This window comes from Lithobates pipiens, unplaced genomic scaffold (assembly GCF_037356315.1).
Source record: "Lithobates pipiens isolate NorthernLeopardFrog02 unplaced genomic scaffold, aLitPip1_a1.2 Scaffold_13, whole genome shotgun sequence".
In the NCBI taxonomy this organism is placed as follows: Eukaryota; Metazoa; Chordata; class Amphibia; order Anura; family Ranidae; genus Lithobates; species Lithobates pipiens.
The window spans coordinates 267494882-267520955 of record NW_027507718.1 but is presented as its reverse complement, the minus strand read 5'-3'; the positions used below and the strand labels follow the sequence as shown (position 1 = coordinate 267520955).

At 42.2% G+C, this 26074-nt stretch overlaps 1 protein-coding gene across 2 annotated transcripts in view; it reads right to left on the bottom strand.

Annotated features, from left to right (window-relative positions):
• METAP1 (methionyl aminopeptidase 1) overlaps positions 1–26074 on the bottom strand; it is a 69959-nt gene that overhangs the window by 17309 nt on the left and 26576 nt on the right. The window contains exons 2-9 of one of the 2 annotated variants that reach the window (XM_077476588.1): positions 10206–10326; positions 8928–8979; positions 6487–6599; positions 3216–3276; positions 2306–2397; positions 2014–2097; positions 368–506; positions 121–252 (exon numbers count right to left, since the gene is read on the bottom strand). In XM_077476588.1, coding sequence (XP_077332714.1) covers positions 121–252; positions 368–506; positions 2014–2097; positions 2306–2397; positions 3216–3276; positions 6487–6599; positions 8928–8979; positions 10206–10326 — 794 coding nt within the window. The remainder of the gene's footprint in view (positions 1–120; positions 253–367; positions 507–2013; positions 2098–2305; positions 2398–3215; positions 3277–6486; positions 6600–8927; positions 8980–10205; positions 10327–26074) is intronic. The other variant, XM_077476589.1, reaches the window with a different exon arrangement.

Below are 26074 nucleotides of genomic sequence, written 5' to 3'. Positions count from 1 at the left end.
TTATTTTTAAGCAACGCAACAGAAAAACATTACTACAGTTTGTAGTTAATCATACGTTCTTCTAAGGACAAGCCACATGTGAAGAATATAGTCTCTCAAACTTATCAACAGAGCACTCACCCTCATCAATAGCCTGCATTAGGCACTCATAGGTTGTCTGGACAAGCTTTCTGGCTCCCTCCTCAACTTCTCCAATAAAAAATGTCTCATTGAGATCACCGTGATAACCATTGCAATAAACCGTAATGTCCACTGGAAAACACCACAAAGGTAAGTTAAAATGACATGCCTGCACTTGCATATACTCAAAAATATCCATGGCAATCTTCCTTCTCTATTTTGTGTAGTTAGTATTGCTTAGAAATACCGTTTACAATGTCTCCATCCTGCAAAGGCCTCCTGTCTGGAATACCATGGCAGATCACTTCATTTACTGATGTGCAGGATGACTTCGGAAAGTTATAATAATTCAGTGGAGAAGGGTAACAATTTCTTGAAATGCATGCCTATAGTGAATATGCAAGAAGCACATTAAGATGATATTGTCCCAATTAAGTATTATGTGCATACTGAAATATACAGTACATACATGTAAATTATGCAACAATGACTATACAATCTGCCACCCCCTTAATGCCTTTCTCTACTCCCAGCTTTCCAATGGCAAAATTAGTCTCGCTAGACCAAGACATGTTGTGCTAACAGATGCACTATGAAACATTTGAGTTTTCTGTATGCACAAACAGATAAAAATTTTCAATCCTATGTGCATGTGTGGCAGATTAAAGCAAACCTTAAGGGCAACTCTGCTTTTGCATAAAAAATAAATAAATAGGAGACAGAGATAGAGATATAGATATCTATATCTCACACAATTGCTATGCAATCCATGTTGTATCAAAAACTAAAAAATTACCTTTCCTTTTCACATTTCAGCCAATGTACTTTTCAGTAAAATTGCAAACTTAAGATGTCCTGTACACAGTTACTATTCATGCAAAGTCTACTAGGCTGGGTTCACATATATGTGAATTGGATGCATTTTTTAAACCGCATTCTATTCGCATAACATGCAGGTGTGACTGGCTTTTAACAGAGCCGATTCACACATGCCCAGGGAAGGCTGTGATGTTGTTTTGAAAAGGGTTCTGTGCATTTTTGGTTACGGTTCAGGTGCGAATTCAGGGAAAAATGTGCACCTTTACCGGTGAACAGAAGTGCACAGGACAGACTGCAAACCGCAGCCGCACAAAAGTAACCCCAGCTTTAAAAAACATGACTAAACAGTTGGTGAGAATTTTCAGACTCTGCCATAAAGCATTTTAGTCCAATTTAATTTTAGTTTTGTAAATGGAATTCAATGATGAAGTAACCAGGCAGTGCCTTCTAAACAAGCCAAATAAGAACAGAGTATAATAGACTAAGTCTTAAAAGAGAATAGGAAACCTGTGCATTTAAAAAAAAAAAAAAAAAAAAAAAAAAAAAGAAAGAGGGAAGGACAGATCAGGTTTTTTTTTTAGGCTCCAACTACACAACTTTTTTCCCAGCACCTGAAGTTCAGTATTTAAAACCATCTCGCCCCCCCAGACCAAGGTGGCTCACCCATTTTTCATTATTTGTGGAACACTTACTATATTACTGTAAATTGAAAGTCCACAGATGCGATATAGAAGCCATGACATAAACCCATTGGTGACAGGCATAAACAAATATGCAGCATCTCGGCAGGTGGGCCTTGGCACTGAGCAGCCGCATATTTGCGTGAATTGGTTGCATACTGCTGTGCCGAGAGCATGCACCCCTGGCAGTTAACGCGGCTAATGGAAAGCTCACAATCGGTGCTTGTGATCGGTAGCTTTCTGATGATGAGATCACAGTGACAGCCAATCAAGGCTGTCACAAGATTATAAACCTCAGCATTCTAAACCCCTTAAAGGGCCGAGAGGCTCTAAAGGGTTAAAAAGCCATTTCCAAGCATGCTGCTGTTTAATTCCAAGTGAAATTAGCTCTTACCAAATGGACAGCATGGTCTATCTCCTCAGTAGTGACTCCAGCTCTAACCATCATGGCTGCGACTCCAAGTACTTCTCTCGCCAGCTAAGTTAAAAACAAAATCATTTTTTATAATAGAACGCTGTTATTTTAGTGTTCTACACAACTAAATGCTGGAATCTTAAATAGAATTAGGATTTGTCCATCATTGGGCTGAGAAAGATAGAGAAGGAAAAAATAAATAAATTTTATGTTGAATCAGTAGTTGAGACTCAAGACCACTAACATTATGCCAAGACACACCCACACCTACCTTACACACTATACGCATGCCTTCTATATCTTCTGCACAAAGAACTTTGATTTGCGAGGTTCCTTTTAAGGCTTGCTCAGACTCTGACACTCCTAGGGAAAAAAGCAAATATATAAATGACCATAAGTCTAACCAAAACCGATACAACAGTGCTGGATAGATCTCAACTAGCAGATTTAACTGCCAACAAGTCTCCTGTGTCTAAAAAAAAATGCACCATTAACTATACATCTCTATTTATAGGTCTTTGACATGAGTGTGTTTCTATATGTACCTCTGTAGTGGATGGTAGAGCATAGGTTACAGTATCAGCGCATCTCACTGTACACATCATACAAAATTTGCAGCTAGTCAGCCAGTAGCCAAATATACACTATATTAACAAAAGTATTGTGACTCCTGTCCTTACATGTAGGTGAACTTTAATGGCATCCCAGTCTTAGTCCGTAGGGTTACGATGACCCCTCAGGTTTGTTCCCCCCCCCCCAATTTGTGGTTCATTGAGATGGTCATTCACTTCCCGTCCCATAGCCTTTATTAGGATTCAGATGTCAAACCAAAAGCTGGGATTTTTTTTACTTTCACGTTCAATGATATGGTAAAACAAGTCAACCTGAGAGGGTGAATCTCCCTAAAGGGGGCACAAATGGCAATAAAAACTGAAAGGTGTTGTAGTCCCTCTCCACTCCATCCAAAAAAAAATTAATAAAATTGCCTTTAGCTATTAACTGTAGCCCTATTACTTTTGTACAGTTCCCAGGGGAAAGTACAAACCGAAAGAACTCCGCATACTGCTAAGGATAAATCTTATTGCGCAAAGGACAAGCGGTCATACACTTATATTTGGATCCCCTTTAGCATCTACACAAAATAGACGTTAAGTATATATTAAAAGACATATAAAAATTACCTAAAGGATGATCTGCATAATCTGGTCTCTGTATATAACTTGGGACAGGTCGCATGGGCGTCTGTAAATCAAACAGTGAAAAACAGAAGTGATAGTGCAGACTTATGCACAAGAATTCTGCATTCCTTATAAAATATTTACAATAGTTCAGTTCCATTAGTGCAATAAAAACGATCGTTTTTTTGTTGAACTTGGTTTCCCTAAACTTAAACCTGGTACACACTTTTTTTTCCCGTTCAACCCAATGGGTTGAACAAGAACAAAAAAGGGCAGCTCCGATCGGAACTGCTGTACTCACGATCCAATATTAGTACAGTGATCTCCCCCACTGAGCTGTTTTGTTCTAACAGGGGGATAGCCCACCGCCAGAACATTCCCATCGGCCACTTGCGCTGATCCGGAGCCTGTCGGCTGCTGGTTTTCCAGCTTTCTTATCCGACAGAAGCCAGCCAAAAATGCTGTTTGTCAGACCAGCTGGCATATGCAATGTAATGTAATGAAACTGGCCGACGTTGACCGGCATTCGGCCTGTGTGTATAGGGCTTTACTGTTTAAAACCAAATCAAATTCTAAACAATAAATGTGACAGTGAACCAAAAAAAAAAAAAAAAAAAAAAAAAAACAATCCACCATGCGTGTAAGATGAGCCAAATAAACTGTGTTCATGCTCACCTCTCAATTTGTCCCCTGTTTCACCAGTGGGTCAAATAAAGCAGCTCCCCTCTGGGGATATCACAAGGGACGGACGTAAAGCGGATACCTGAAGTCCTCAATTCCACACACTTCCTCTAAGTGGTTGACAAGCTCTCCAAGTGTGCAACGATCAGCATATGTCTAAAAACAGAATGGTGAGATCTAGTGCTCTCTGTTTAAAATCAATTTATTCCTCTTTTATGGGAGTCTAACCTTCTCACAAGCAAGGCACTATAAGCTGTGCTAGCTGTACAAGCATAGATACAAATCAAACTCGATAGCCATGGTGTGATGTCAGCACGTGGGCTCCACCACCTATACGCATATCGTCAAGGTGTAGACTTCTTCAGCAAGACGTCACTCCACTGTTTAAATAGAGTTTAAAGCCCCATGCACACCATTAGATTTTCTGCAGATTTTTGTTTTCAGATTTACCAAAACCATGTAATATGAGGTCATAAACCTAAGAGTTTCAATTTGTATTCCATCAGACAGGCACGTGCACTACATGGTTTTGGTAAATCTGAAGACAAAAATCTGCATAAAATCTAAGTGTGTATGGGGCCTTAGGCTGATATAACAGCAGCAGACGCAGCCAAGTAAAATCGATTAGCGGCTGATTAGCTGCTGCTGTGTTATATCAGCTTTAGACTATTTAAACAGCGGAGGGACGTCTTTAGCTTCACATTTACTTAAGAAGTTTACGCCTTGCAGATACAACTTTAGGGTATGGGGCCCACGTGCCGACGTCACACCGCAGCTATCCAGTTCGATTTGTATCTATGCTTGTACAGCTAGCACAGCTTATACTGCCTTACTTGCGAGTATGTTTGACTCATGTTTTATGGGAATAAATAGATTTTAAAAAAGGAGAGCACTAGATCTCACCATTCTGATCGTTGCACACTTGGAGAGCTTGTCAACCACTTAGAGGAAGTGTATGGAATTGAGGACTTCCCGTGTCAGCTTTACATCAGTCACTTGTAATATCCCCAGAAGGGAACTGCTTTATTTGACCCACTGGTGTAGCAGGGGTCAAATAGTGAGGTGAGCAGCCTAATACACAGGAGGAGAGCACGAGCAGTTTATTTGGATCTTCTTATACGAATGGTGGCTTGTTTTCTGTCACCTGCTGAACTCCCATGATACACAGATTATTTGTATACACAACAGGTGTAGATGTGAGTGGGACTGAGCATTTTTGTGGCTGAGCCAGAAGTGCACCACTAAATAGCAGCATACACTGTAGGACATGGTCTTTTTAGCTACATGTATTAATACATAAAATAGGGCATATTAAAGAGGAAGTAAACCCTAATGGGTTTACTTCCTCTTTTTTTCCCTGCAAAGGTAAAGCATAATGGACTACTATGCATCGCATAGTAGCCCATTATGTGTCACTTACCTGACACAGGAGCCAGCGAAGTCGCCGCTGTCCCCTGTAGTCTGCCGCATCCATCTTGCTGGTGGCGTCTCGCAGCTCCGCCGAATGACAGCGGCGAAGCCGCGATGACGTCACTCCCGCGCATGCGCACGGGAGTCGACAAATGTGGCAACTACATTCTTGGAACTGACGCGTTTAGTGCGCCTGCGCGCCTCTGTCTACGGCGCATGCGCCGTAGACAGCGGTGACCATTTTCGGGCAAATATCTCCTAAACCATATAGGTTTAGGAGATATTGCTTGGACCTACAGGTAAGCCTTAATCTAGGCTTACCTGTAGGTCAAAGTGGTTTGTAAGGGTTTACAACCACTTTAAATGTTGTACATCACATGCATATTTTGCAAAATAGGTGCCAAGTGCATATAGTATAAACTGAGTAATGAGTGAAGTATAATAGGAGGGGCTTTTAGAGCGAAACAGTACTCTTTTGCATAGCCTTTCAATTGCAGGTGTGGGCGACCAGGACAGACCAGGTGTCTCCTGGTCTGTCACCCAAATGAAGAAAGGTGAGCGGGTAGTTCATAATGGGGATTCCAAGACGCCTAGGTCCACCCACCACAGCAAATTACATTGCTGCTCACTGTTAAACTACAGGAGGGTAAGTTACAAGACCAGAGGCCGTTGGAAGGAAAGTGTGCATAGTGGCCACCATTCTTGTGATAGGTACACACAAGCCGAAAATCATCTGAAAACTGTCAGTTCGGCAGTTACTATCCTCAACCGGCTTTTGTTGAGCGAGCATGCTGGAAACCAGCAGCTGATCAGTGCGCACAGCCAGTGGCTGCGAGTGCTGCCTACTTTGTCCTGGCGAGGAGGCGGTGCCCAGGGAGATCGCCGTACTAGCATTGCATAGTTAGTTGGTACAGCAAGCTTCATTTTCTTTTTTCGTTCAGCCCGCTGGGTTGAATGAAAAAAAAAAAAACTGCCCATGTGTACCAGGCTTTAGAAAACACATGAAGAAAACAGAATCTTTTCGGAGCAACTCCAGTATTGATCTGTAAACGAAAAGACCACTGCGAAAATATAAGGAAATCATCTAGCCAGAAGATAAAACACCCAAAAAGTCATTTGCTTACTTTGCAACGGTATTCACACACCTATGTAACACATTAGAGACCAAGAAATTTAAATTTACCAGTGGATAGTATGGCCTAAGTTTTCCAGTATATCTATAGCCTGGCCAAGGATCTGTGTTGGCTTCACCTTCCATTGTCCATGGTGAAACCTCACGCTTGCCTTTGTCATCTTCTATATAACAAAATTACAAAATAGACATTAGTACTGTACAATTAAATGCTCATTTTATTTTAGAACTAGTATTTACTTCATCTGCCAGTGGTCATAATATATTCTGGCTGATCAGTGTAAACATGGATGATCTCGTTTCAATGGCATCTAAAAGTGGACAGGCTATATGATGCAGCATGTAAAAATGTTACTGAAGTTGACATGTTGAAAGCAGAAAAAAAAAAAAATGGGAAGGGTCAAGGATTTGAGTGACAGATTGGCTAGATGACTGGGTCAAAGCAACTCCAAAACTGCTCTTGTGGGATGTCTGCAGTGGTTAGGGCCTACCAAAAGTGGTCCAATGAAGGAAAACCGGTAAACCAGCAACAGTGTGGGCGGACAAGGCTCACCGATGTACATAGGGAGCAAAAGTAGCTCAAACTGCTGGAAAAGCTAATGCTGGTTCTTAATTAAAAAGGTGTCAGCGTGCACACAGTGCATCGCTGTTTGTTTTGTACAGCGCTGCTAGCTGCAGAAAGTGTCAGTGGCACAAAAAACTTGATTTAGCTGCGGACAAAACTCTGCGATGCTTGCCCTGGGCACACTCTTTCCCCCTTATGCAGTGTCTAAATGCAGCCTTACCCATGCCCAGATCTGTGCGGTGATCTCCGTGTGTCATGGAGCTGTGCATTGAATTTCCCGGGCGGCTGCAGTAACAATGTCCCGCCTCCTGTAATCACGTCACGCTTATTCAATGTCCCGCCATTGGATCAGTGTACCGTCTGTCACAGGAGGCGGGACATTGTTACTGCAGCCGCCCGGGAAATTCAATGCACAGCTCCGTGACACACGGAGATCACCGCACTGTCGGGGGCGGGAGGAAAGGAGGAGGGAGGACGGAGGACAGAGGACTGGGGACAAGCCAGGAAAACACCCGTGCAATGGGCGGCACCAGGGGGGCGGAGCCCTGCACAGGCCCCGCCCCCATTTTCGGCAAGATTTTCCTTTCGGCATCTTGCCGAAAACACCATTTTCGGCCGATATGTTTCGGCGGCCGAAATTTCGGTGCATCCCTACTGATAAGTCATGTTTTCATCATGTGGATGGCCAGATGCATGTGCGTCACTGACCAGGGAAAGAGATGGCACCAGGATGCACAATGTGAAGAAGGCAAGCCGGCGAAGGCAGTGATCTACTACTGACGGTGTGGTACCACATACCACAGCATACCTTCAGAGGTCTAGTGGAGTCTGCACCTAAATGGGTCAGGGCTGTTCTGAGGGGGGGGGGGGGAATCATGTTATTGGGGGAGGTCATAATATTTAGCTGATTGTTGTATGTTAATCTGCTGTAACATAACTCTTCATACCTAGTACAAAGAAAATAAAATGTTCAGATCTAGGACAAAGTTTGAGCAGAATATAAATAAAAGCTAATAATTCTCTTTCTGGGTTAAGAAGTGCTAAAGTGAAACACTGCCTTTTGGCGAGTAAGCTAGTAAATTGCGGTAGTCTTCAGATTGATGCCATGTATCTGGGGAGCACTTGAGAGCCTAGGCCAAGGCTATACACCGGGACTCAAGTTTCACTCCAAGTCTATATTAAGCACTGCTAGCTCCTTCTGCTCCTCAGTCCCATCATTATTAATCAACACTCAAAAGCCATATCAGTGGACAGTGGAGGTGCTGGCATTTGACAGCTGAATGACAGATGGTAGGCTTAGTGTCACAAGGGGCTGGGCTTAAGTTCAATTTGGAGTGCAGTCAATGTCCTGTACAGCCTGGGCCTAACACCCAAATGGATCAAAGACATGGGTATCGGTTGGAATAGTAGTAGAGGTGCTTGCACTTCAGCATCGTTTTTACATTAGATTTATTTAAGATGAGGTCCATTTGATCATTTGTACCGATTTTATGTTGCCTGCATTTTTTTGTATGAATCACAAAATATGTCAACATAGTATTTTGTTACTATTTCAGAGAAAATTTTCACTGTGGCTAGAGTCCATGCATTCTTTTGCACTGAATATGACAGAGTGGGTGGGGGCCTGCCCTGTATTATCTGCTGTACTTGTCAAGCTATTTCTCTTAGCATGCATTTTATTTCAGCTGACACAGCACCGATCTTGTGTCACCAGAGACCCTTGCAAACTTTTTTTTTTTTTTTTAAGCATTGAACTTTGACAGTGACCAAGCAAGAGGAAACAAAATCAACTAAAATTAAAATTGTTCATAGGTAGAATTTTAATTCTGCTCAAAACTATGACAATTTTTTGTCTTGTACATAATCTACCATGCTCGTATTCAATCAGATGAATATAAACAATGTTGTATTAAGCCAAACTACTTACTTGCTTTTTTGTGCAGCAATTTGTGTGTTGCCCAGCTTCCTCTGAAACACTCCTGCAAAAGAAAAACAAAAAAAATTAAAGCAAAAAACTAAAAAAAATAAATAATAATAATAATAATAATAATAATAATAATTCATACAGATTTTATCAGAATAAAAGATGTTAACCACTCCAATCCTGGGAACTTTTTCCCCCTTCCTGGCCAGGCCAATTTTCAGCCCAAAAAAGGCAGAACAGTACAAAAATCCCCCAAATTACCCTTTTTGGAAATAGACCGTCCAAGGCATACTGTCACCAGTGCAGTGCCATCATATGACTGATGTGGCGGTGATCAGAGAGATAAAGAGCTAGATCTCTCTCCCTTCAATTCTTTAATCTTCCTCTGTGTAAAAAATTTTTTAAAAAAGGGAGCGGGAAAGATGGCAAAGGATTACGATATATAGACACCCCTCAATGAAACCTTATTAGATCATATCTTAGATTCTATTCTAGTTCCATTTACCGATGAGTCCCTAAACATCCTCCAGGGGGCCCATATCTGACATTATTTTTCATATGTGTCCAATTCATGTGAGAGGAGGGTCTCCATCTTCTCAATTAGGTCCATTTCCCCTATCCATTCATTCACAGAGTTTGTATTGATCGCCAAGGTCGCAGGATAGCCAGTCTCGCCGATATTAACCAATGTCTGAGCAAACCCTTTTTGATATTTTTGCATGAGCCTGGTAAAATGGATAGCAGAGTAATTTGAGGTGTTGGGGATTAACGTCCCTGTAACTATGGTATACAGTTGTATGATCCCGTCTCAGAATTGGCAGATTTGGGGACATTTCCACCATATGTGTATCAACAAGCCCTTGGCAGAATGACATCGCCAACATTTGTCCGAGTCACCTGAATATATTCGTTGCATGGTTGTTGGGCATCAGTATTAATGAGAGACAAGCTTATAGCTTGTCTCTTGGGCTTTAGTTGCCAATATGCAATTTGTGAGGGTAAAATACTTTTCTCACTCTTCTGCTCCAATTTGATGATTAAAGAGGAAGTAAAAACTCCCACTCTGATGCTTTTTTTCATTTAGTCCATTATAATAAATTATCAAACTATAGCCACTGTAATCCAGCCCAAATTGCATATTACTTACTGTTTAAAGAAACTTTAAAAAAAAAAAAACTTGTTTCCAGGGGTTAGGCAGCGCCATCTTAAAGGGGCTGTAAAGGTTCATTTTTTATTTTCTAAATAGGTTCCTTTAAGCTACTGCATTGTTGGTTCACTTACCTTTTCCTTAGATTTCCCTTCTAAATGTTTTTTTTCTTTGTTTGAATTTCTCACTTCCTGTTCCTCCCCAGTAAGCTGTTCTGGCTGACTAAACACCGCTCGGATGATGGTGTGAAGTTTACTGAGGAGAAACAGGAAGAGAGAAATTCAGACAAAGAAAAAAACATTTAGAAGGGAAATCGAAGGAAAGGGTAAGTGAACCAACAATGCACTAGCTTAAAGGAACCTATTTAGAAAATAAAAAACAAATCGTTAAAACCCCTTTAAGTACTGTTTTCTGAGTCCACAGTGGAGTGCATTTCCACCCTTACACTGAGCACTTCCTGTACTGTTAACCAAGCCTCCTTCTCAATCCAACGTTTCTATGGCAACCCTGCTTCCCTGTTCATAGCTGACTTGTTTTATTTCATAGTATTTACTTGTGCCGATTACCTAGTGTTTGCCTGAAAGAGTCCTATCAGCTTCAGCTGATAAGACTGCAGTACTGCAGTCCCATTCCCTGCTTTACACTGTATATGAGGTCACATGGTGTGTAGAAGGAAGCTCTGAGTGATTAGCAGCCTGCTGGGAGTTCAGTGCTGTACCGTAGGAAATCCTGATAACAGATAAGACAGGGTGTGCCGTAAATCAGGGGAGATCTGGGCATGCTTAGTGACATTCTAAAGAACAAAAAGGATTACACTTTAGACCAAATGCTCAATAAATGAGACGCAATTAAAAAAAAAAAAAAGGTAGAGAAAAGGACGTGTCTCGAATACCATGGGGCTGGGGAATAGGTCAAACCAAGGAAGTGCCTGAAGGTCAAACTGACTTAGCCTCTGTTCTATTGATACCCATTGTTTAGTATACGAATGATGGAACCAGTTCATTAATCTAGTCCAAATCTTTCCAATTTAAGCTAGATCTCTTGTTGCCCCAGATAAACTTAAAAGCAGATTGTAAAGTAGAGAAAAAGGATCTAGGAACAGGGATAGTTTGAAAAAGATAGAGAAAACGCGGTATTATGTCCATTTTCACTATGTTACTCTTCCCGAACCATGAATATAGATTTGAGTCTTTTTTTAGATCTTGTAAAGTTGCATTAGAGGAAGATAATTTGTCGAGTATAACTGGGTCGGATCCAAAAAAATATTAATTCCTACTTTTTTTAATGCAGAGGAGCAAAATCGAAAGAAAAAAAAATTCTTCAGCATTGTCACTTGGTGTGGTGGGAGTGACACATTGAGTAATTTCAAGGTAAATGTCTCAAAATCAGAAATTCTTAGAGCTCCAAAGTACTGGAATTCAAGCAGAATAGAAGGCATAAAGATATGTGGATTGGCAACAAAGTAACAGGCCATCAAACAAAGCAAGTTTTATTTCCTGTTGATCTAGCCTTCTGCCTGAGATAGAGGGATCCTGTCTGATTGCAATCGCTAAATGTTCCAAGGCATGCTGGTATTTTAGTTGTTTGTTTGAGCATGGCCCATAAGTAGGAATGTTTGTGTTGTCCCGTGAACAAATACGGCCTTGGTCATTATGTACCAGGCTAGGGAGAAAAAAAAAAAAGATTGGCAACGTAACAGTTTAGCATACATTTTTATGTCTACTCCAAGTAAAGATATTGGACGATAATTAGAGCATAATGTTAAATATTTATCTTTTTTAGGAATTAGTAATGTCGGCTTCTAATGTTTGGGTCAGAAATGTGTTAGTAGAAGAGATGGAATTAATCACCTGCAGCATAAATGGAGACAAATGTTCTTTATATGTTTTATAGAATTTTGGCGTAAATCCATCTGGACCACGGCTCTTACCTCATGGAATGTCTGTAATAGCTCCCAGTAATTCTTCCATTGAGAAAGAATAGTCCAATGATTCCCTATGGTCACCTACCAGTGTTGGAATAGCAGTTTCCTGCACAGTCTTCTTCTATGCTACAAGTATTTGATCCCATGTCTTCCACAAAAGATGGTTGAGCCAGGTTGTAAGGAGCTGAAAAGTATTCCCTAAAAAGTTTGGAGACTTTGCGGGTCAGAGGCAATTTCCCCCGACTACTTCCTTATACTAGCTATAAAAGGAGGACGTGGATGCAATATACATGCCAATTGTCTCCCACATTTAGTTCCATCTGTAACCACCTAAGGCACATATCTGTTGATGAACAATGAGAGATTCTTCCATAAGCTGCAATAAGGATGCCCCTCCTAGATGTTACGTTAGCCAATACTTCTGTAAACTGAGGCTTTGTGTAAAGTTTCTAATAAATTAAGCTTTGACAGAATATTTTGAATGGCCACCAATCTTTCTTTTTTAAGACGAGAACCATGTTGGATAAACAACCCTCTTAAAACCGCTTTACGAGCTTCCCATTTTAGTGGTAGTGCAGTCTCATCCTGATCATAGTCAGAAACAAAATTGCCTTTTGGCAGAGTGGATCAGAAATAAGCCTATCATTCAAACGCCAGGACCAACTTGTGCCTCGAGTCTGGGGGGGGGGGGGGGGGGTATACTGAAAAATACAGGTGAATGGTCAGACCAAATAAATGACCCTATTTCCATCAAAGGGTTGTCTCAAAAACCTTCGGACCTGATACAAAATAATCTAGCCTATTGTAAGATTTATGAACGGATGAAAAATATGAATAATTACGATCTTTGGGATATAAAATATGCCATAAATCAAGTAGACTGTGGTCAAACAGTTGTTTTTTTAAGGGCACTCAGCCGAGAGTGAGGAACATTGGAATGCTGGGCAGAGGTGTCTAGCTGAGGTTCTAGGGCTAAATTGAGATCTCCTCCTACAAGAATGACACCTTCAGCAAAATCCGCTAAAAGATGGAGAACAAGAAATTGTCATGGTTTGATCTTGATTTCGGAAAAATAAAAATTCGCAATTGTAAAAAATGTATCCCACAACCGGAATTTAGGTAGAAAATATCTACCATTAATATCAGTTGTTCCAAATGCTGGACTGGTAAATTCTTATCAAAGGCGATGGAAACCCCCCCCTAGCCTTCGAACCAGACACAGTGCTATTAAACCAATGGGAATAATGTTTACCAGAACATACAGGAATGCCTTCAGTACGAAAATAGGTATCCTGGAGGAGTATATCTGCCTTAGCTTTATGCAAACTGGATAAAATCTGTCCTCTTTTTGACTCATTGAGGAGACCAATACGGTAAGTGACAACAACTGAACAGAACACATATCGCAGAGCAGACCATCATTTCAATCATGAATCAGATAGCATAGGAGTAAACACCCATATAACTGATTCCTGTGAGGGTCTAGATGAATTTCCACAACCTTAATCCAAATTTGGTATAAACCATATCTCACAATCAGTGTGGCATGTCTCAGTGCACATTAGCGTCACAAGCATTCCAAAACCACAACACAATTCGGACACATACGACTAATGCAACCATTGCCCACCACATATGACAACATATAAAGTCAAACCCTGCGACACGATGAACTAGGGGTGCAACTGATCAAAAAAAAAACCACGGATCGGATCGTTCCTCGGATCAGAGTCCTGGATCGGATCATTTTTCAAAACAGCAAATAATTGAATTTGCAAAAACCTGTGATTGAAAATTCCACCGCCATATAGTACCCACTGTAATATCCACAATCGCTCCCACTGTAATATGGGCAGAGTATGGGCAGAGTAGGCTGTCAAAGAGCAGCGCTGTGGGCACTACAGATGCAGCCCACAGCGCTCCATCCATCCGATCTCTCCTCTCCACTGTACAGAGCGGGGAGAGAGGAACCGGCGTCATGACATGACGCCGGTTTACAAGTGATTGCTCCGTCATTTGACGGAGCGATCACATTGTAAACGGCCTGGGTGTAGAAAGATTGGCTACGCTTCGGCGCTAGGCCTAGACGGCGGAGCGCTCCGCGGATCGCAGTATGTGCCGATCCGAGCGGGTGACCCATTCGACAATCTTAAAGACAGGTAGGGATCAACAAATAAACCTATTTTTTATATATAGTATATTGCACATGATGGCTGGCCTGATAACATAATCCTAGCTTTTTTTTTTTTTTAATCAAATGGGATCAAAAACCCCCCCCTCCCAAAAAAAAAATAATAAAAAAAAAATAAAAAAAAAAAACACACACACACAAACGCTGGTGAGCCGCATTTGACATTGGAGCATTAATACAACTGAAAAACTTTGTTGATAACAGCCTATGTGTGCGTGGACACATAAGATAACACGATGGGGAGTTTGACTGTAGAAAAAAAAAAAAAAAAACACATCTGCCACCAAAAACAGCAGCTGTAAAAACATCCAGTGTGCATGAGGCCTTATAAAGTAACCATTTTTACTGAAGTAAAATTGAGTATTGTTGCGATTAGCTGTAACTGGCCCCAGCTAGCGGCTGAATGAAGGGTTAACAGTGCAACTGACCATTGGTTTCAATGGGCAGAGGTGCTTTAAGAGCGGCGTATACACCGCTCCTAAAAGAGAAGCTGCTTGCAGGACTTTTGATGTCCTGCCAGAGCAGCGCCCCAGTGTGAAAGCCTAGTCACACTGGGATTGCAGACTAGGCAGTTTTCAGTGCTAAAGCGCCTAAAAAAACAACTCCAGCATGAAAAAAGGTATATATAAAAACACACACCTTCCCTTTCAACATTCTACCTCTGTTAAATATATAATATTTATAGTGTATAATGATAGAATGCTAGCTATATATAATTATATACACAATGTGCGTCAATCTGTCACCACAATATACAATACGAAGACTTCTTTGCAAAGGAAATCTAACAACTGCAGCTAACTGCTAATCAGTGCTAATAAAAATAAAAAATAAAAAGTGCATAAGTAAATTTTTTTTGAAAATAAAAATTACAAATAAAAAAAAAAAAAATCTCCCAAATTACAAAAAATTTAAAAACTGTAAAATCTTTTCAAATGTGTGTGTGCCAAACAAAATCCAAGTTTCAGTTTTCAAAAAAAAACAAAAAAAAACACAACACGCGATTCAACTATTTATGTGTTCAAATATCCAATGCGCTCCTTTACTCTGCGGCTCCATGAGGACATTACACAACTAAACGAGTAGAGTGGGGCTAGAACGCTGACACCATCAAGCTCTTGTAAAAATAAGGCTCATAGCTTTGAACTACAGCCAGGAGCAGAAAGATATATTGTACTGTAAAGTGGATCTTCCCAATTATATGGACACTGCGTTATTGCTGGTTTATAATCTGACCAGCCACAGCCTCTGGGGAGTAATTTTAGGACTTTGATATAGGAGCACATCAGATATTTGAACACATGAATTGTTGGATCACTTTTCTCACTGACCACTTAAGCCCCGGACAATTAGGCTGGCCAAAGACCAGAGCGTTTTTTGCAATTCGGCACTGCGTCACTTTAACTGACAACTGCCTGGTCGTGCGATGTGGCTCCCAAACAAAATTGGCATTCTTTTTCCCCCACAAATAAAGCCTCCTTTTGGCATTTGATCACCACTGCCATTTTTATATTTTGCTCTATAAAACAAAAACATTTTTTAAACCGGTTCCCGACCAGCGCACGCCAATGTACCTCGGCAGAATGGCACGGGCATGCATATTGGCATACAGGTACATCCACTCTTCAATGCCGCCCTGCGAGCGCGCTGCCGGCAGTCCGGACTCTATCGCCGCAGGCATACCCGCGATCGTCTCATGGGACGGCTGAATGGAGAAATGCCGTTGTAAACAGCATTTCTCCATTCTGCCTAGCAACTAGTGATGCTGATCTCTGCTCCATGTGATTGGAGTAGAGATCAGTGTTGACTAAATGAAAGCCCAACCCCCCACAGTAACACACCCCTAGGAACACTTAACCCCTACACTGCCAACCACTGGTTAACCCCTTCACTGCCAGTGTCATTTACACAGGAATCACTGCATTTATATAGCAGTGATTGCTGCATAACTGACAACAGTCCCAAAAATGTGTAAAAAATGTTCGATGTGTCCGCCATAATGTCGCAGTCACAATAAATAAAATAAAAATAAAAAATTAATAAAAATGCCATAAAACTATCCCTATTTTGTAAACGCTTTAACTTTTGCGCAAACCAATCGCTTATTGCGATTTTTTTTTTACCAAAATATGTAGAAGAATACGTATCGGCCTAAACTGAGGGAAAAATTTTTTTAGATATTTTGGGGGATATTTATTATAACAAAAAGTAAAAAAAATAATGCGTTTTTTTCAAAATTGTCGCTATTTTTGTTTATGGCGCAAAAAATAAAAACTGCATGGGTGATCAAATACCACCAAAAGAAAGCTCTATTTGTGGGAAAAAAGGACGTCAATTGTTTGGGAGCCACGTCGCACGACCGCGCAATTGTCAGTTAAAGAGATGCAGTGCCGAATCGCAAAAAGTGGTCTGGTCTTTGACCAGCAAAATGGTCCGTACTGCAAGTGATTAAATCGTTTTTTTTTTTTTTTTAAATTGTCGCAATATGTATATAATATATATTTTACATTTATACATATTTTTTTCCCCCTCAGTTTAGGCCAATACATATTTATTTTTTAACCAAAAAATAACAAAACAAAAACCCTGCAATAAGCATCTATTGATTGGTTTGCGCTAAAGTTATAGAGTCTACAAAATAGGGGATAGTTTTATGGCTTTTTTTTTTTTCTCGTAATAGCGGCAATCAGCGATTTTTATCTGGACTGCGACATTATGGTGGACACATCGGACACTTTTGGGACCACATTTACACAGCGATCAGTGCAATTAAAAATACATTGATACCACATTCTTCAGATGTGGAAAAATCCAAAAAGTCCCTCTTTGAAAAGTTGGTTCTGCAACTTAGAGTATTTAAAGTTCAGTGGAGAAATAGGTGAAGTGGGGTTTGTAACAAGATGGAAAGACTGGGAAAAATATAAGCAATCAGTGAGATATGCCGAAAGGATGGCGGTTGCGTAAAAAAAAAAAAAAAAAAAAAAAAAAAAAAAAAAGATTACTGCAGGGCTCGACAAATCCCAGGTGCCAGGTCCCCGTTGCGACTAGAAATTGTGCCCTGGCGCCTGGGTTTTTGTCACTGACGGGTGCCTCTGTTGCTCTGTGTCTGGTGCCTCCAGAGACAGAGCACTGTCTGGTAGTCGGGATGGAGCAGGAAGAGCGGCTCAGCAGCCTCTGACATCCTCCTCCCCCCTTCTCCACACTGTTGGCAGAGCAGTGCCGCAGTGTGAAACGGTGTGTACAGAGGCGCAGTCAAAATTGAGGCTGAATGTCGGGGTGGGTGGGACCCAGCTTTCCAACACCAGCTGATGGGATCTGGGCGGGCCGATACATGTATGTGGGCCCTCCCCTTTCTTAAGCAGCCCAATCATTGGCTGGATAGCTGCCGAGTCCCACCCACCTCTGACATCATGCTGAATTTGTCAGCTCCTCTCTCTCTCCATACAGTTTCATACAGTGCAGCACTGCAGGGAGCAGTTTCACAGTTACACTATCAGCTGTGAAACCTGCCAGTGCTACCTGCCAGTGCCAGTTAGTGCCACCTGCCAGTGCAATCCAGTGCCACTGCCAGTTAGTGCCACCTGCCAATGCCATCTGTCAGTGCCACGTGCCAATGCCACCCAGTGCCACCTGCCAGTTAGTGCCACCTGCCAATGCCAGTTAGTGCCACCCACCAGTTAGTGCCACCTACCAGTGCGTGCCACTTGCCAGTTAGGGCCGCTTGCCAGTTGCCAAGCAGTGCCACCTGCCAATGCCAGTTAGTGCTGCCTGCCAATGCTGCCCATCAGTGCCACCTGCCAGTTCCCATTAGTGGCACCTCAGTGCTGCCTATTGGCGCCCATCAGTGCCACCTGTCAGTGCCCATCAGTTCCAAACTCAATGCCGTCCCATCAGTGCAGCCTATCAAAGCACATCAGTGAAGGAGAAAAAAAAAAAACACTTATTTGCAAAATTTTATAACAAAACAACTTGATTTAAAAAAAAAAAAAAAATTAATATCGTCTCTCTTGGCATCAGGCATGAGCAATTCTTATTGCCCGATGCCCAAGACATGCAGTTCTGGGCGCTGGGCAGAGGATTTAAATAAATGGCTCCTAACTTTTTCAGCTGGCTCCTAGATTCTAAGCAAATTTGTCAAGCCCTGGATTACTGTGTAAATGTGACTGGCAGTAAAGGGGTTAACCACTAGGTGAATGAAGTCACGCCCACATGATGAAGCCACGTGGGCGTGACGTCACGAGTAGGGAGGGGAAAGCCTCTTGATTCTGATGCACACAGCGCAAGCTCGCTGCTCGTTTGGAGATGAGCAGTTTTATTGGAATTTTATGCGAGTACCCTGTGAGGCATTACTTAAAAGGGATTGTAAAGTGATTTTTTTTTTTTTATTATTTAAAATAACATAACATAACATGTTATACTTACCTCCACTGTGCAGCTAGTTTTGCACAGAGTGGCCCCGAACCTGCTCTTCTGGGGTCCCTCGGCAGCTGTCTGTTTCCTCCCGCAGATGCTTCTCACGTTCATGCGAGCTCCCTCGCATGGTGAGAAGCATCTGTGGGCGCGCGCCCGTGATACAGCCGGCGGCTATAGCCGCTCGCTGTATCACACGGCCCCGCCCCCGGCGCTCCGCGTCAATGGATGTGATTGACAGCTGCGCGAGCCAATGGCTGCGCTGCTTTCCATCCATCCACTCCAGCCAATCAGCGGCCAGGCTGAACTGTGGAAAGGACGTCGGGGGATGAGCGTGGGACTTTCAAGGGGTGAGTTAAGTAAAACGGGGGGGCTGGGGGCGCAGGCACTGTCAGATGTTTTTTCACCCTAATGCATAGAATGCATTTAGATGAAAAAACATTTACCTTTACAACCCCTTTAATAAATCTTATGATTGTTTTGAATTACTACACTATGGTACTCCTCCTCCTCGATTTATCCTTGCTCCCACAGACAAAGACATTAACCACTTGCCGCCCGCCCTACTACAAATTGACGGTGGCAAAGTGGTTTCATAATCCTGATCAGACGTCATATGACGTGATCAGGATTATGAGCCGCTGCGCGCCCCCGGGGGCGCGCATCGCGGCGATCGTTGTTGCGGGGTGTCAGTCTGACACCCGGCAACTACGATCTCGGTAAAGAGTCTCCGACGGAGACTCTTTACCACGTGATCAGCCGTGTCCAATCACGGCTGATCACAGTGTAAATAGGAAGAGCCGGTGATCGGCTTTTCCTCACTCGCGTCCGTCAGACGCGAGTAGAGGAGAGCCGATCGGCTGCTCCTCTGACAGGGGGGGGGGGGGGCTGTGCTGATCGATTATCAGCACAGCCCCCCCCCCCCCCCCCCCCCCCCGAGGATGCCCACACTGGACCACCAGACCACCAGGGATACCAGTCAGTGCCCACAATGGATGCCAATCAGTGCCCACAATGGATGCCAGTGCCCACAATGGATGCCAGTGCCCACAATGGATGCCAGTGCCCACAATGGATGCCAGTGCCCACAATGGATGCCAGTGCCCACAATGGGCATCACTGATTGGCATGCATTATTGTTTGGCACTGGTTGGCATCCATTAGTACAGTATATTATACAATGCCGCCTATCAGTTCCCATCCGTGCCGCCTATCAGTTCCCATCCGTGCCGCCTATCAGTGTCCATCCATGCCCACCTGTGCCGACTACCCATACCCACCTGTGCAGACTACCCATACCCACCTGTGCAGACTACCCATACCCACCTGTGCAGACTACCCATACCCACCTGTGCAGACTACCCATACCCACCTGTGCAGACTACCCATACCCACCTGTGCAGACTACCCATACCCACCTGTGCAGACTACCCATACCCACCTGTGCAGACTACCCATACCCACCTGTGCAGACTACCCATACCCACCTGTGCAGACTACCCATACCCACCTGTGCAGACTACCCATACCCACCTGTGCAGACTACCCATACCCACCTGTGCAGACTACCCATACCCACCCATGTCAGCTACCAGTGCCCATCCGTGCCGCCCATCCGCGCCACATCAGTGTCCATCCATGCCACCTCATCAGTGCCACTTCATTGGTGCCACCTCATCGGTGCCCATCAGTGCCGCCTTATTGCCCATCAGTGTATCCCCATCCGTGCCCATCAGTGAAGGAGTAAATTTACTTATTTACAAAGTTTTGAAACTGAAACAAAAAAAAAAAAAAAAAAAATTTCGGTATTTTTTTATTTGTTTAGCAAAAAATAAAAACCGCAGAGGTGATCAAATACCACCAAAAGAAAGCTCTATTTGTGGGAAAAAAATGATAAAAATGGACATAGAGTCCACGGGACACGCGATCATGCTAATGGAGCTTCCGTCAGGCGCACACAAGCCGCCTCTTAAAGGGTAACATAAAAAGGTACGTTATTCTGCCTGTGCATGCCCTTCTGACGCAGTAAATCTGCGTGAGGTGGTCGGGAAGCAGTTAAAAACTGAAATTTGGATTTGGTGTTTGGTTGAAGCCATCTATTATCAATCAGCTGTGTTTACTCTTTAAATCATAATGGCAACAGAAACTACCCAAATTACCCTGATCAAAAGTTTACATAACCTGGTGATTGACACAAAGGGGTTTGAATGGCTATTAAAAAAGGTAACAATCCTCAACTGTGATCTGTTTGCTTATTAGTGTGTCTATAAGATCAATGAGGTTCTGGACTCCTGACAGACCCTGGATTCAGAGTCATGGGGAAAGCAAAATAACTGTCAAAGAATTTGCAGGAAAAGGGTAGTTGAACTTTACAAAACAGGAAAGGGATATAAAAAGATATCCAAGGAATTGAGAATGCCAATCAGTAGCGTTCAAACTCTAATCAAGAAGTGGAAAATGAGATGTTCTGTTGAAACCAAACCATGGTCAGATAGACCAACTGATATTTCAGGAAAATTGTCTGAGATGCAAAGAAAAACCAACAAATGACTTCAGGTGCAAGGACTCTCTGAAAACACGTGGTTTGGGCGTTTCAAAATGCACAATAAGGAGGCATTTGAAGAAAGATGGGCTGCATGGTCGAGACGCCAATAAAAGCAATTACTATGTAAATGCCACAAAGTATCCGGCTTATAATACGCCAAACAGCACAGACACAAGTCTCAAACCTTCTGGCACAAAGTCATTTGGAGTGACGAGACTAAAATTTTGCTTTTTTGCCACAACCATTACAACACTACATTTGGAGTGGAGTCAACAAGGCCTATGATGAAAGGTACGAAGGCGGATCACTGATGTTTTGGGGATGTGTGAGCTACAAAGACACAGGAAATATGGTCCAAAAATTGTTGGCAAGATTAATGCAATATGTTATCAAAGAAATTGGAGGAAAATTTGCATTCAACAACCAGGAAGCTGCGCATGGGATGTTTTTGGACATTCCAACATGACAATGATCCAAAACACAAGGCCAAGCCGACCTGTCATTGGCTACAGCAGAATAAAGTGAAGGTCTCAGTCTCCTGACCTCAATATCAGAGCCACCGGAGAGATCTCAAACGTGTAGTTCATGCAAGACAGCCCAAGAATTTCGAGGAACTGGAGGCTTTTTACTAAGAGGAATGGGCAGCTTTACCATCTAAGATAAAGAGCCTCATCCAAATATACCACAAAAGACTTCAAGCTGTCATTGACGTTAAGGGCCAGTTCACACTATTGCAATGGCAGACATTGCATGTAATTCGCAGCACCACTGCGGCTCACATTACATGCGATGTCTGTGCGGTACGATGTTAGCCTTACAGATATAGTATGGCTGATAACGCACCGCATTCAGTCCAAACACGCACAGGACCCTTTTTTCTGTTCGGACCAGAAGCGGATTGCATGTGTGTTCACACATATGCGATCTGATTCTTGTCCGAACTGTCAGTTTGCAGTGCGATATTAGAGCTGAAATGGGGGTGTCGTTAACATATGACACTCCCCAGCAGTTTGCATATGGTAGTATGAACTGCCGTGCATGTCGCGTGCGATGCAGGAACCCGCAGTTGATTCGCAGGGTTCTCACATCGCAATAGTGTGAACCGGCCCCTAAAGGGGCAATACACCGTATTAAGAACTGGGGTATGTAAACTTTTGATCAGGGTCATTTGGGTACTTTGTTGCCATTATGATGTCAAAAGAGTAAACACAGTTGATTCATTAATGGCTTCAGCCAAGCACTAACCATGAGTTAAAAGTTTTTGTTATTCATATTCTGAAAAATGGCCAAATCATAAATTCTGCCAGGGTATGTAAACTCACGAGCACAACTGTATATAGACAGTATAAAATCACACTTGCACTTCGGCGGTAAAGCGGCGCTATTTTTAGAGCAGTTTTAACATTGCTTTAGCAGCCCCCTCCCCCCCCCCCCACTAGAGGCCAAAAAGGGGTTAAATCTGCCCGCAAAACGCATGCGCTGTCCCATTGATTTCAAGGGGGAGCATCGGTGGAGGAGCCGCGAGTTCAAAGCTCCAAAGAAGCTGCTGGCAGGATTTTTTTTTTCTGACACTCTGCCAGCGCACCGCTCCAGTGTGAATGGAGCCACTGTGTGTGTGTGTGTGTGTGTGTGTGTGTGTGTGTGTGTGTGAGTGTGAGAGTGAGAGAGAGAGAGAGAGAGAGATTTGGAGTCCATTCATTGCCGATGTTAATGGTTCATGCAATGGTAGATTTTCTATAGATTTGTGCTATTTTTGTTTATTTAAATTTCTCTACACAGAATCGCATTTTAATTGTGCACGTTTACACTTGTGTGCCCAGTTTAAGCATATTCAGGCGTTTTTGATCTCACACTTCAATGGGAACACCTATGAATGCATAATATGGACACACGTTGTCGAATGCTTTTGAGCTTGTTTTCAAGCCTGAAGAATTCCTCTTCTATAGAACTCTTACCCCTACCCAACCCAGAAAAAACCTCCTGCAGCTTATCACACATGCAAAAACAGCTGGGGGTAAAAAAAAAAAAAACCTTCAGAAATCACTAGGAATACACTCTGCTCAGATGGGAACACAGACTTCGGGTGCTATCACACAGATGCAGTGCAGTTTTCCCATGTATGCAGGACTTTTGGTGCAGCCTTCAATGTATGCAGGAGTGTTAAAGCTTCCTAGATTTCTGGGACATAGTAGCTCTTTTGCAGGTAGCAGTGTTCTTTTTTTGTTTTTTGTTTCAAAAGGGTGAAGCATGTAGATAAACACTGTAAGCCACTCCTGAATATACTAGGTGCTTGGCTGTCAAGTTGTTCCAACGGCTTTAGTGCTTTGTCCGATCTGCATGTTCTTTGCTTAGGCAAGCAGCTCAATTTCAGGTCAGTACAAATTTTCTTGCTAGCTGCTATATAAAAAAAAAAAAAAGAATAATAAGAACCACACACTTTACTGCACAGTGCTATCCTGATCACAATCATCAAACCCCTAATAGGGTAAGACATGAATAAAAAGATTCTGGGATGTGAGGATTCTATGTAAAACAGCAATGTGTTGGGCTGAACATAATCCTTAGCAGGTGGGGGGGGGGGGGAAAGGACACAAACTACTGCTATGGTGGACAAAGTCTTAGCAATGTATTCAATCTTACAAGAACACACATAAAATAAGAGGATGCCAAGAATGTGTACAGCATCTTTTTTCTTTTAATAGTCGCTGTGTTATTTTTAGCTGCCTGGCGAACTCCATCACCTGGTGTTGAAAGTGTGCTCCTTGCATGGCATTTCTTTTTCTGGTTTGCATGCAACTATCAAAATCTCACCAACAAAATTAACCCCAATATCAAATTACTGTCCCCATACTTCTGGAAAACCAAAAGGCAAATTATTTCTAACAACAATTTTATACTGCTGGCTTAAAAAAAAAAAAAAAAAAAAAGTGAAGCACAAGATCTGAAATAGTACTGTAGTCAGGCAATAAACCGTTGCCAAAAATGTGTACATAATCTTAAGCAGTAAAACAAAAAAAAAAAAAAAAAACTAATTAAAAGTCAACAGCTACAAATACTGCAGCTGCTGACTTTAATATTCAGACACTTACCTGGAGTCCAGTGATGCGTGGGAACAAAGCCCCACTCGTCTCCCCCTCCTCTCTAGCGGCACCGGTGTAGTGTCATATTTTGCTCCCCATCATAGAATGCTCCGGAAGCGACGTTGCAGACAGAAATTTAGCACTGCGCATGCGTGATGCATTCCAAACACTTGCGCCATGCGTTCCAAATGATTTGCGACAATGCAGACCAGTGAAACCGTCAGATAATGGCACAGAAGTGAGGGGAGGTAATCCCCTCCCTGAGCCACCGTTATCTGCTCTCTCTCCGCCGCTCTCCGCTCTGTCTAAAGTTAATGTCACGATTACCTCCCCTCACTCCCGTGACATTATCCAATGGTTTCACTGAACTACATTGTCGGAAATCCTCTGGAAAGCATGGTGCAAGAATTTGGAACGCATTGCCCATGCACAGTGCAAAATTTATAGCCACAACATCACTTCCGGGGCATTCTACGATGGGGAGCAAAATATGACACTACACCGGCATGGTCACTGTAAGTGCCTGGAAAATGTGGCATATCAGGGGGTCACCTTCCCTTAAAGCAAAGGTTCAATTCTTGGGTGGAACTCAGTTTTAAAAAGGTAGCAATGAAGACTGAAGAATACCTGTCTATTACAATGCATGGACTGGTGTAAAGGTCAGGGTAGGACAAAGTTTGGCAACAAGCACACAGAATATTCTAGGTTTATGGATACATTAGATGTGATAAAAATGGTGTGCTGGCCATATAGACAGGCAGGGCTTCCCAAGTACTAGCACCTACATATTATAGACTTGAAGTTCCCCAACAGTTCCTAGCAAATAACGCAAATAAAGCAAATAAAGCACAAGGAGCGCAAGAAAATTCACACCATTTATACCAACATCAAGCCAAAAGCTATGCAACTTCTTGACTAAAGCACTAAAAACAGCAATTCATAGATATGGACACACTCTGTACACTGCACATTAAACTACTGTACAAGAGAACTGACCAAAAACGCACTTCCACTGACATCAGTACATAGGCAAACAAGAACATGATCTACAACAGCTTTTGTGGTAATAGATGGTTAATATGCTAGGGCTGAAACAATTAATCGATTACTATTTTCAGAATCGATTAATCGGCCAGTAACATAATGGGGTAAAAATAAAAAAAAAATAAAATGAGCCCTTTATAGTACAAGAAGAGCAAATAATCGCTACTGTAAATATTACTTTCACTGTTCTACAGTAAAAAAATTAACCCCTTACAGTAGTGATTATCTGCTTTTTTTCTACTATAAAAGGGCTCATTTTAGTTTTTTTTAACCCCATTATGTTAATAAACATCTTAGACCTGGTTCACATTTATGTGCTTATTGGTGCTTACATTTCCTATGGGACACGTTCACATCTGAAAGGGTCAGGGACTTATACGCAAAATGGTGCTTTATTGGTTCAATATACTTCAATGGAGAAGATGCAGAAAAACCATGTAATGCGTTTTTTGCAGCAATTTGTGTTTTTTAATCGGAAAAAAAAAAAACGGACAGCAAAAGGTACTGCAGAAACAGATCAAAAACAAACTGCACAGTCTAAAAATTTCAGACTAAAAAGCTTTGTACATTCTCTGAATGAAAGAATTGTGTTAGAAATTTTCACTTTTTTTACATTCGGTTTTTAAAATGAATGTAATTTCTGAACGAAAACCACATACATTGTCTGAAAATTTCTTTTGACTAAGAAGTTTTCCATTTCCAAATATTCCTTTCACTGTGGTTGAAAATGAACATCAAATTGACCCACTTTTTTTAAGGTTATTAAACCGAAACAATAAAATCGGCAAACTAATAGACTATGAAAATAA